Source organism: Fopius arisanus, unplaced genomic scaffold (assembly GCF_000806365.1).
Source record: "Fopius arisanus strain USDA-PBARC FA_bdor unplaced genomic scaffold, ASM80636v1 scaffold00011, whole genome shotgun sequence".
NCBI lineage: Eukaryota > Metazoa > Arthropoda > Insecta > Hymenoptera > Braconidae > Fopius > Fopius arisanus.
The window spans coordinates 1,306,987-1,317,708 of NW_011887750.1; the positions used below are offsets into that span (position 1 = coordinate 1,306,987).

A 10,722-nucleotide genomic window follows, 5' to 3' on the forward strand; every position below is an offset into this window, starting at 1 on the left:
GATTTACCAGTGATGACGGAAAAATAGTGGAGCGTAATAATAATTGCAATGAGTCACTTAAAAATTCAATTTATCTGCAGGCAGAAGATTTGTCGAGAATTTTCATGTAATTTCCATGCATTAAGGAAAATAGAATATCTCAAGGTGAGAAAGAGACCAATAAATTTCCTGCTTAGTGAGGTAAAATGTCCTTGTGATGTCAGTAATAGAGGGTATTGCCACAGGAAGTGATAAAAATTCAAAATAAAAGAGTGAAAGAATAGATGTTCTCCGGCTCCATTACGACCATCTAATTTATTAATCGATGGATCGCTTCAAATCCTTCACTTCCATCTTATATACCAATTTCTCATTTTTATCATGTTAATTAACTAATTTATCAACACTCGGATATATTAACAATCACCTTTCATCTCATATTTTCACAGTGATAAATAACGCATTATAAATCATTGAATTTTAACATAATTATTATAATAATGGTTGCAGATTCTCTCTCACTTTATCGATACTATCTACTGAATGATATAAACACTTCTCAGAACTTATATTTTCTTTTCTCCAAGCTGAATTTTCTCACTCACTTGAGAATTTCGCCTTTCTGAACAATAATACACAATATTGAGTGCTCTATCTTCGACTAGAATTGACCACTTCTGAGACCCATAATTCTATTCTGTCTACTAAATCCTAGAATACATTTTATCTCAAATAAATATGCCGTTTTCATAATGAAGATATGCACCACAACTTTAATTGAATTTACCGAGCACCAGAGTTTAAATAAAAAAGGGAAAATCTTTATATGCAAATATAAAAAAAAATGTATTGTCCCTCCACGAGAAAAAATAAAATAAAAAATGTCCAGAGGCCTCAGACGTATCGATCGACTCCATTGTGATTATATTACCATAATTCTCTTGTTTTATCATAAATTTTCATCGACATTACGAACAGTCACGTGAGAAATTTTAAAACCTTTTAGGTCGTGCGCGATAGTGCAGTCTACGTATGTTTTCATTTTGCATCCCTATATTTCTCCTCATCTCTCAATGTGTTATTTCTTTTTTTTTTCATTACTTAGGATGACAACGTGTTACAATGATCAACGGTAACAATCAAGCAACGACAACAATGATGGATGAGTCAGTCGTAAATGGACAAAAAGGCGATGAACGAGGATATAGACACACGTAGGGATACGTACAAGCCTTTTGTTCACAGTCCCTAATAAAACACTTACTCACTCATGTGAATTATCTAACTTCATTAGAACATTGACTGTCCACCGTTTAAGATGATAATATCAATTATCATATTATTTAAATATCATGTTATTCAAATCATTTCATTGTCTTTAAAGCCACTCACAGAAGGCCAATAACTAGGCCTCATTATTCTGTAATAATTTTCTCCATTCCACTTTCGGTTCTTGTTAAATTTGTGCAGTTGAACACTAGTTACAATACGAGAAAAAGTCTCATTGTCATTTCAATCACTAATTTCCGGCTCGGGCTAATTTTAGACAGCCGCGACTTCATCATTGGTATCATCATTCGTTTGATTAGAAGTGTTGGATGCTATTGAAATCTCAGTGACACCAGCGGATGTCTGTACAACAGCTCTTAGAGCTCGACTCAGAGGTACATGTTCACTGCTCATCTCACGACCACCATCTGAAAATATTTAAAAAAAAAAGGTTCAGCTAAAAATTGTTGTAATATTCCATTTACTTCTAAACCCGAATTTATGCATTCATTCTTTCATTACTGCAAAAGGTACATCTCATGAATATTATTACGGAGAGGAATTGTTCAATTTATTTGATAGCCACTCATACATCTCCGTATGAAACTCGAATCCGCGCAGCCTTTATCAAAATCGTTTTACTGGTTGTTCAAATATTCAGGTAAAACTCTCGGAGTTCAATAGCAGTTTTGGGTTATTGAGTTTAGTGGAAATGCGGAACGACCAGAACAACAGAGGTTTAATTCGGAAAAATGTTGATTCGAGTTTTAAAGAGTCACATCCGCTTCGAACTAGTTCATTCCCCATGATTAATTGCTCCATAATATTTTCCTGTACTTCAATTTTCTAATTTTCCCTATTTACCTCCTAAAATTCGTGTTAATGGAGCAAATCCCATAATTCTATCTCCACTAAAAACGAATTATCCATAACTCAACGGATCTCTCGATTAAAAATAAAACCCCATACCCTTTATTACTCGGTTTTGCCTTATGGCGAGGCACTTTCAAGTTTTTATGTATTTTGCCAAAAAAATCATCTAATTTCCGTACAGTAAGTCGATAGAGGAGTGTCAGGGTATCACGCAAACTGCTAACTTAATGTGGTGCACGCTATCAACGTCCATATGAATTAAATTGCCGTCAATTAAACATCCCTTTACGTTGAAAACCACATAATCAGGTAAATGTAATTATTAAAGAGATGGATCCACCCAAGTAACTTACACTTGGCAACTGATGAAGTTCCTCCACTGCTGTCCTGCTTCTTGAATGTGCTACCACTCATCGTCACTTTTCCCCTGATATTTTTTTCCGGTTGGAAGACTATTATATAAACTTTTGGTGAATAAAGACACACGAGTGTGACCGATGCACTGAGACTTATCGCCACACACAATGTCGTTATCTGTATCTCATGTGCATTACCAGTACCAAAATAAATAGGTACAAATGCAAGCCATATTATACACGTCGTGTACATCGTGAAACCGATGAATTTGCTCTCGTTGAAATTCTCCGGTATTTTACGTGTTTTCACAGCATAAATAGTGGATACAACGATGAGAAAGGCATTGTAGAGCTGTGAGAATAGAAAACTCATGTCCTGAATGTTGCATTTGAGAATGACCTGACGACGATCTGGATAGAAGTGACGAGTTCCTGGTGGTTCCACTATCATCCAGACAAGGGTTAAGACTATTTGAAAGGCAATCAGTGCTGCTGCTATGCAGACTTGAGAGGTCGGGCTTATGTATCGGGGTCGAACTGCCGATCTTGAAGCGGAATCAAAGATTCTGGCAATTCTGAAATCACACATCAATTGTCAATTATCAATAATTATTTTTCAATACCTTCTGTGAAGAAACCCGAAATATAATAGTCTCTACCTATTTGTTTTTGTCAATAGTGCTCCATAGACTGCACTAAAGCTGACACCAACGCCGAATCTCTGTAAAATACATGAGATAGTGGTGGGTTGTGCGAGAAGAACGAATGTATTGAGGTAACAGACAAGCACTCCGGCAAGTAAAATAATAGTTAGCTCTCTTCCAGAGGCTCTGACAACTGGTGTATCGCGGTGTCGAAACATGAGTCCAGCCACAGCCAGCGTGGCGATTATTCCAAGACACGATATGACAGCTGGTGCTATCGCAAATGCTGATGTCCAGTTGATGTGTTTGATCGGCAGGGAGTAGCAGCCACGTTTGTCTCGATGAGGCCAATGACCGTAACCGCAGTCTTTGCAGGTTGTCTCGTTGTACACATACTCGTACTCCTCGCACTGATCACACACCCAGCAACAGGTGTCCCCCTGTTGCTTACGAATCATACCTGGCTCGCAGGGTAATGAGCAAGCTGATATTGGCATACTCTCTGTTCCCTTCGCCCAGACCAACTCGTCGGTGTGAAAATCTAATCTGTTGTACCATTTTCCCACTACCTGGACCATTGACGAAAAAAAAAAATTGCCGTTTAGGGGATGCTGGGGTAATGACCCATTAAACTCTGGGCTTTGCATGCAAATTTCTAGTTAAAAATTCCCTCCAGACACATTTATAATTACATCTTAAAAAAATAAAGTATAGAATTATCTCGATCTAAGACGGCATTTTTTGCACTGTGAAAATATTTAATATTGCAAGTCATTTATTGTTAGGATGAACTGGTTAAAATGTTGTTGTTAAAAAATGAGTACTAATAAAGTAATGACTTTATTTAATAATGGATGGATTACGGTATTTCACCGATTAAATTGGAAACTGAAATAATCTGTTATTCAATAGTTCCACTTTAATTTATCCGCTGATGTGAATTAAAATTGAAAAAAAAAGAAAAAAATGGTGCAATTTATCCAATTTGTCAGACTTGACCAAGCGTTTCAATTGATCGAATAACCCGCTTTATTTCGAAATAAAAGCTTTTCCCTTGAAATCCATTAAAACCCTTTTCTCCAGGATTTTGAATACTCCCCGATGACGTGTAAATCGTTAGTCACACTTTTTTTCTCTCTCGGATTATCTGAAAACTCAATTGTTCCCACTCACCCGGTAATAATATCCATTTGTTCCACTCTGATTGGCCTTTCTAAAGTTGAGAATCTCGTACCTGGCAAGACCGTCACCATGCTCGTCAAACTTTACCTCGCTGCCAGCAGAATCTACGAAAATTATTGGAGAATTCAATTAATTATCCTCAGACACCCGGAGGGTTTAATGTGGTATGCCTGGGGGAGAACTATTCCTCTTTTCGCTTGAGCTCAAAGTTTACAAAAGCACAGGAGGAAGAGATAAAGGATGAGTAGGAAAAGAATGGGGATCTCAATGTTGGTGAAAATACCCAGAGGACCGAAAAGCTTTCCACACTGTATTTATCATGGCAAAGTCCAGTCTTACAAGTGGAGATTTCACCACGAATCTGAATTTAACACAAACGAATGAAAAAAATATATCAACTCAACTCATTCGTTATACATTTATTTATCTTAATCATTATTACTCATCCGCCGCGAAAAACAGAAGTGATCTATAAATTTTTATTTTCAGTTCAACAGTGAAAATTAAATCATTTATTGTTGAGTAATTGGAGTTATCATCCCTATCTCTCTACTCAGTATTTCAAAGGCACGTTTCACTGGCCTTTATTTTTGGCAGATTGGAAGTGACCTCCAATCTTCGGATCAACATCCAATATTCAAGAAAAAAGCTATATTATTTCCATCCAAGAGAACGTTTCCAGAGACAAATCGATCTCCCTAAAAAAAGGTAGAGAAGATCTATTAAATATTCCTACAAAAATAAACCGAAAAAACCGACTATTCGATAATTTTTTTTTACGTCCAAATCAATAGAACGGTTATCGTAGAAAAAATTAATTGGCGCCCGAAAAAAATCGTATCATCACTTCCCTTCTAGTAACTGAAGACGGTAGAATCCTAATCCGTTAATTTTCCACGATCACAATTGATAATCATTAATATTTATTTGCACACTTGAATGTAAGCCAAACAAAAAAAAAATCGTGGAATATACGTGAGACGATAAAATGGTTTTTCAGAACCATTTTGAATTCAAGTCACGCGCGTATATCCATATCCGTGACAAATTTTCCGAGGATTTTCTCAGACGGTGAGATCCAATCGTTTTTCCCTCGATTTCTTTTTTTATTCCTGTTTTCCTCATTCTTCCCTTTTTCCTAGCCGTTTGGCATTTCCTCTCTCTCATTGTCAATTCCTCCCCAGAAAGTTCTACAACAAATAAATTCCATTTACGTTTCTCTTGTTTTCTGAGAATTCCTCTCTCCAATCTATCAATCCTCCAATCACCAAATATTTTATTCATTCAATGAAAATGATAACAAATAAAACAATATCTAACGGGTAATGATTTAATATTCCCCAGCCTCCCCTAGTCTTTCACTCACAATGAAAAACTATTTCATCACAAACATTGCAATTAAATCGGTGTGATTAATTTACGTAGAACGAATAATAACCGTCGAAGCAGACGGAAAAGCGATTTGAAGGGTCTGGTTGTGGGGGGAAGAATCGATAGCCTCTTTGGATATTGATGTGAGAGAAGCCTTCCACTTGCACAGATCCATACAAAAAAGGCCCATAGGTGAGCCTGAGGAAAAAAGAATTAGAGAATAAAAGTGTGAGAGTGCTTGAGAACATTAAACGGACAGACTTTTCCATATCGCACTCTTATTCAATCGGTTTGAATATCCCCTTCTCGATGTCTTTGATCATTTCTCTCAGAACTGAGGAAAATAAAATAAAGTCGATGTAAAGATGAAAAAAATAATGAACAAATACTTTAGTCACTGCAAAATCGCTAACACCTCAATCAATTGAATAGAATCCACTGCTGTAAAATAAATCACAAATGCTAAAAAAAATTGACTAACATGATCTGGTGGAATCTCGTTAATTTCTATTGAACAATTATCGATGCTCTCGTTCTCTTTGTGAGTGAGAACATGTGGTGCACACAAAATTTCCACTCACCTGTAAACGACACGTTGAGGAGGTACTTCTTGTAGAAGGTACCCTTGTCATAATCGATCATCGCCTGACAAAGGGCCTTACTCTTGCCACATAGATCTCTCTGTAGATTATGCAGTGCAATAGCAAAAGCGTAAACAGCATCAACAACAAATTGCACCTTGGACTCTTGTTCGTAGCCATTAGCTGGTGTTAGACTTAATTTTGGTGAGCAAATAGTTAAACTCTTATTGGTTTCCAGAGGTAAATTTTTTCTGAGCACACAGCCAAATACTTCCTCCCAATACTCGCCAAACCAGGGATTCCTCCGATTATTTTCTGGTGTCAATTCGGCCATGTATTCGTCAAAGCCGGGAATATTTTTTGACTGGAGTTCAACGGTAATTGCACCCTCGGCCTCGTCTTCAATACCCTCGACTAATTTATTTTGACGACCCCAACCGTCCGAGGCTATCCACTGAAATGGTTGACTCAAATTCGATCTTCTCGCTGCTTCAAGAATTCTCCTGGCATCCTCAGCCCTGGTGAAGAGCACCACAGCTCTCGCATTCGGTTTTTTCGACAGCTTTTGAATTATTCCGTCGAATATTTTATCATCTGCTGCACTTGGTACCTTTTCTGCTGCTGCTATGCAGACATTTCTCTCGGTTGCCTCTCGTGTGAATACCTGGCGGGTTGATTAGATTAGATATTTCGAGGAATATTCAGTTTGGGTTTGCATGTTGAATATTTTATCGATTTACCTCGATACCGTATTCACCGTAGGATCCCTCGGAGTAAACTGTTGATACGTATGACCAATTGGCACTTTTAACGACATCCACTAGTGCAATTGACTGAAACGTATCCGGTGGTACTGTACGAGCAAAGTAGTCAAATCTAGTTTTGTCACTCAGGGCTTTTGCTGTCGAGGCTGGTGATATTTGAGGGATGTGGAATAACCTCAGGAGATTGGCAACCTGATGAAAAAACTTCGGTGCATTATCAAATTTCCAATCTCAATTTAATTATACGAGGTCATAGTAAAGTTCAAGGAGAATATCTAAGTTAGTACAGCACTGAAAAACCTTGAAAAATATTGAAAATAGTATTGTACTCAGTGTTCAAGGTGAATGAGAAAATTCACATGAAATTAAAAAATATTTTTCATATCGTCGAGTTTAAAATGTGATGATCGATAAATTTTTCCCCGATTTTTCTACTCACTACGAGAAAAATGGAAAAACGTTGAACATTCCTGGAAAAATAATTCAGTTGAGTTCGTAACTCGTGGATATAAAAATGTGAAGTCCGTAGGAATGTTGGGCAATGTTAGGAATGCATGATCAAATGCATTAATTCCATTTTCCCATGTCGTAAAAATTCTCAAACTTATCAGCAACTCGAACTTCAATAGTAATCTCCCCAGAGGAAATTCCTCACCTCTCCATTTTCACCCACATCACCACTTGGATACTCTCCAATTTTAAATAGGTATATATCCTCCACCAAGGTTTCTCTAGTTGTACAAACATACGCATGGAAAATACAACATTGCCCTTGATCTGGAATCTAGCCAATTTTTTATCACGAAACCCATGAATGAATCCTCCATTTGTTGCACACTCTCGTTAGCATTACTCAAATAATTCCACGTGTTTAAAATAATCGTCCATTCGATTACACCAGTTCTACTGAATAACAATAACAACAACAATTATAATTACAATAAAACAAAGTCCACACTTTCCACGATTTTACGTAATTTTTGGCAGAAATTACTCGTTACTTTGGCGATTCTTTTTTTTTTATTGAGATAAGACGGTTAATGACGTGGAAATGAGAGTAAAAAGTCACTAGTTCCTGTGAATTGTTAATTTTATTAAATACACTCGTTGCCCAAGTGGATATTTGCGTGTGGAGGAAGGTGAATTTTTAATACTGCTGATTAAAAAATCGAGGGACTCTCGCAGAACTGACCTCTGAGAGGGCAATCAGTAGAAACGCTCGTGCTTGGTCAGGCGATAATGCATTTAACCAAGGGAGAATTTAATTGAACCTGGGGTGAATTATATTAACACAATTTCGCTTTATTTTAATGATCGTATCACGGACTCATAAATTAATACATTTATTTTTATTTCGATAATTTTTATTTTTATTTTTATTAAATACTATTCCTTCCCATGAAACATCCGCAGGCTTTTATTAAATCAACATAAAATTTTTAATAAATAGTACTCTTAGTATATTTAATTGGAGGGGTGAGAAACAGTGGCCCAAATATTTTTAATTGATTCAGGGTTTTAATGGATTCATCTAGCAAACGATGAAAATTTTGTGAGAACGCGTTGTAATGGGGAAAATCATGTCTGAGGGATAAGAAATGAAAGAAAATGAAAAATATCCCCTCGAAATATCTCGTTCCTCTCAAATTCAAGCCAATTAAAATTAATTGAACCATTATCCTCCAATTAAACATCACCTCATTCGGTGGGTACCCTTGAAAAATGATAATTGCATGAATTTACCTGAAGTGACACTGAGCTGTATGATCCCCCGATGACACCAAAAATAGGTCCAGCACTGGCTGTTTTCCTGACCCTGGGTGTCGAGCCATCAGCGCACTCAAGTATACTAATGTCTAGATTCGATAACGAGGCTCTCACAAAGTGTAGACTCTGATTGAGTGCATACGTGTCTCTACTGCACGTATCTAGGATATGAACACCCAGTGATATACCCGGTAATATTTTATTCTCCTCATTAATTTGATCGACAGCAAAGAGCATCGCCTCGAGTCTCTGCACACCCCTGTTATAAACTTTAGGTCCACATGTGAATTCACCCTTATCGTGAACAGGAAATAGTCCACCGAGAACAATATCACCAGGTATGAGAATAGCCTCTCTCTCCGTCGACGGTTTCGACGTTACCCTGCCACTCTGAAGACACACAAACACATTCACCAGGGGTAGAATCAGTGTCCAACTCTCCACCATGTTTAATTATTTGATAATTAGATTTGTTCTCTTTGAAGAGGTTCACCTAGGGTAATTGTTCAGTGTCAAGAGTTCTTTGATATGGTTTCACTGAATCAAGAGCAGTTCTGAGTCATGAGCCAGTAATTAGCACTCGAAAGATTTTATCTGAACATATCATGATTGTATCAGGAATACATGAAATTTTCATCAATTTTTCAGTGAATTTTCATCGAATTTTCATGGAATATTCATTGATCCTTCGTCACTTCCCTCTGAAGTTGACTTGAGTTCTCAAGGGTCACCGCCTTGACTTCCAACTTGATCGGGGTCACACTCGCGTGTCAACTGAGGTCGTTGGGTTTATTGTCGGATAATCAAAGACCCTCATCCTTCCCACCCTCATGTATCCGAAAAAAAAAAACCCGGAAAATCAAATATCATCTACAACAGTGAGATTTCCCCCGAGATTCATTTTTCCCCCGTAACACGCGTGTTCTTCATACATCCATTTCCCTAAATTCATCATTCCGTAACAATTGTTCATCCCCTCATTTTTCACTTTTCTTCGTGTTATCCCACTCGCCATTAGCTCCACTCCAGTGTTCTCAAGGCCCTCTCCAAAGCTCCAAAGCTCCTTCTCCCTTTCCTAGAACACCGTGTCTCAGCTCAAAGAGGCACCCAATTATCAGTTGCGATAACGAACACCCAGACTATTTTCCTCTTTTTCCCTACTCTCAGATTCTCTTTGAGTGTCGCATTATATCCACCAGTAATCCCAATTCTCGAATATCAGAAATTCTAAAGAGTTGTTTAAACGAGAAATCCGTGGAAATCTGTGTGGAATTCCATCCCCCACCCCAGAATTCATTCTTTCCCCATCCCGAAGATTTACCCACCACCATCAATAATCCGACTACTTATTGTCCAAGTGTTCCAGTGGCATTTGTATCGATTGAAATATGCCAGGACGGCGATGAACTCTATTACTGGACGACCTGAAGAAAAAAATAACCCAAAAGTAAAGGATGTAGAATAAAAAAAAAAAAGAAACACGAATGAAAGGAGCAAAACGGCAGAACTCGAACTCTCCTTTATTCTTTTAGTGAAAAAGCACTCGGTTACCTTCGTCGCCCTGAGTAAAGCACCCAGAGGGGGCTAAAAGGGGCACTGCTGGTTTCTGGAGATTTTTCAAAGTGACGGCAGACCTCTCAGACGTACCATTAGCCCTGGGGTAGAAACTGGCTGGCCCTTGGATAGATTTCCTTCTCGAATTTCCTTCCAACCCGACATTTCCTCATTTCTCAAATCCTTCAAATTTCTCTCCCAATTTCTCTCCCAATTTCTCTCCCAATTTCTCTCCCAATTTCTCTCCCAATTTCTCTCCAAATTTCTCTCCCAAAAACGAAAAAAGGCTCAGCACTTTGTCCACAATCGTCAGCACGATATTCTCCAATACTCATTCTCTCTTTATTCAATTTTATCCGAAATTCTCATCTGGAGGATAATG

General features: G+C 37.7%; 2 protein-coding genes across 4 annotated transcripts in view; one reads left to right on the forward strand and one right to left on the reverse strand.

The window, feature by feature from the left end:
* The first annotated feature begins 59 nt into the window (after positions 1-59).
* LOC105262894 (uncharacterized) overlaps positions 60-10,722 on the forward strand; it is an 18,109-nt gene continuing 7,446 nt past the window's right edge. For 2 of the 3 annotated variants that reach the window (XR_891864.1, XM_011298758.1), the window contains exons 1-2: positions 60-144; positions 1,085-1,193. The gene's annotated coding sequence lies outside the window, so the exon portion shown is untranslated. Of the gene's footprint in view, positions 145-1,084; positions 1,194-1,525; positions 1,611-10,722 lie in introns of those variants that run through there. The other variant, XR_891865.1, reaches the window with a different exon arrangement.
* LOC105262895 (metabotropic glutamate receptor) lies at positions 1,187-10,709 on the reverse strand. Its single transcript, XM_011298760.1, has 8 exons — positions 10,338-10,709; positions 8,763-10,210; positions 6,996-7,211; positions 6,256-6,919; positions 4,295-4,407; positions 3,137-3,690; positions 2,475-3,052; positions 1,187-1,676 (listed from the first exon to the last, which is right to left on the reverse strand). Exons 2-8 carry the CDS (start codon positions 9,231-9,233, stop codon positions 1,522-1,524), a joined length of 2,751 nt encoding a protein of 916 aa, XP_011297062.1. The 5' UTR covers positions 9,234-10,210; positions 10,338-10,709; the 3' UTR covers positions 1,187-1,521.

What these genes read in the sequence shown, in the direction of transcription:
- LOC105262895 (XM_011298760.1), bottom strand. Translation starts at nt 9,233, where the DNA reads ATGGTGGAGAGTTGGACACTGATTCTACCCCTGGTGAATGTGTTTGTG. An exon ending in ACAGCTCAGTGTCACTTCAG is followed by an intron (nt 7,212 to 8,762) that starts GTAAATTCATGC and finishes TTTTTTCATCAG; the next exon opens with GTTGCCAATCTCCTGAGGTT. An exon ending in CCTCAACGTGTCGTTTACAG is followed by an intron (nt 4,408 to 6,255) that starts GTGAGTGGAAAT and finishes TAATTTTCGTAG; the next exon opens with ATTCTGCTGGCAGCGAGGTA.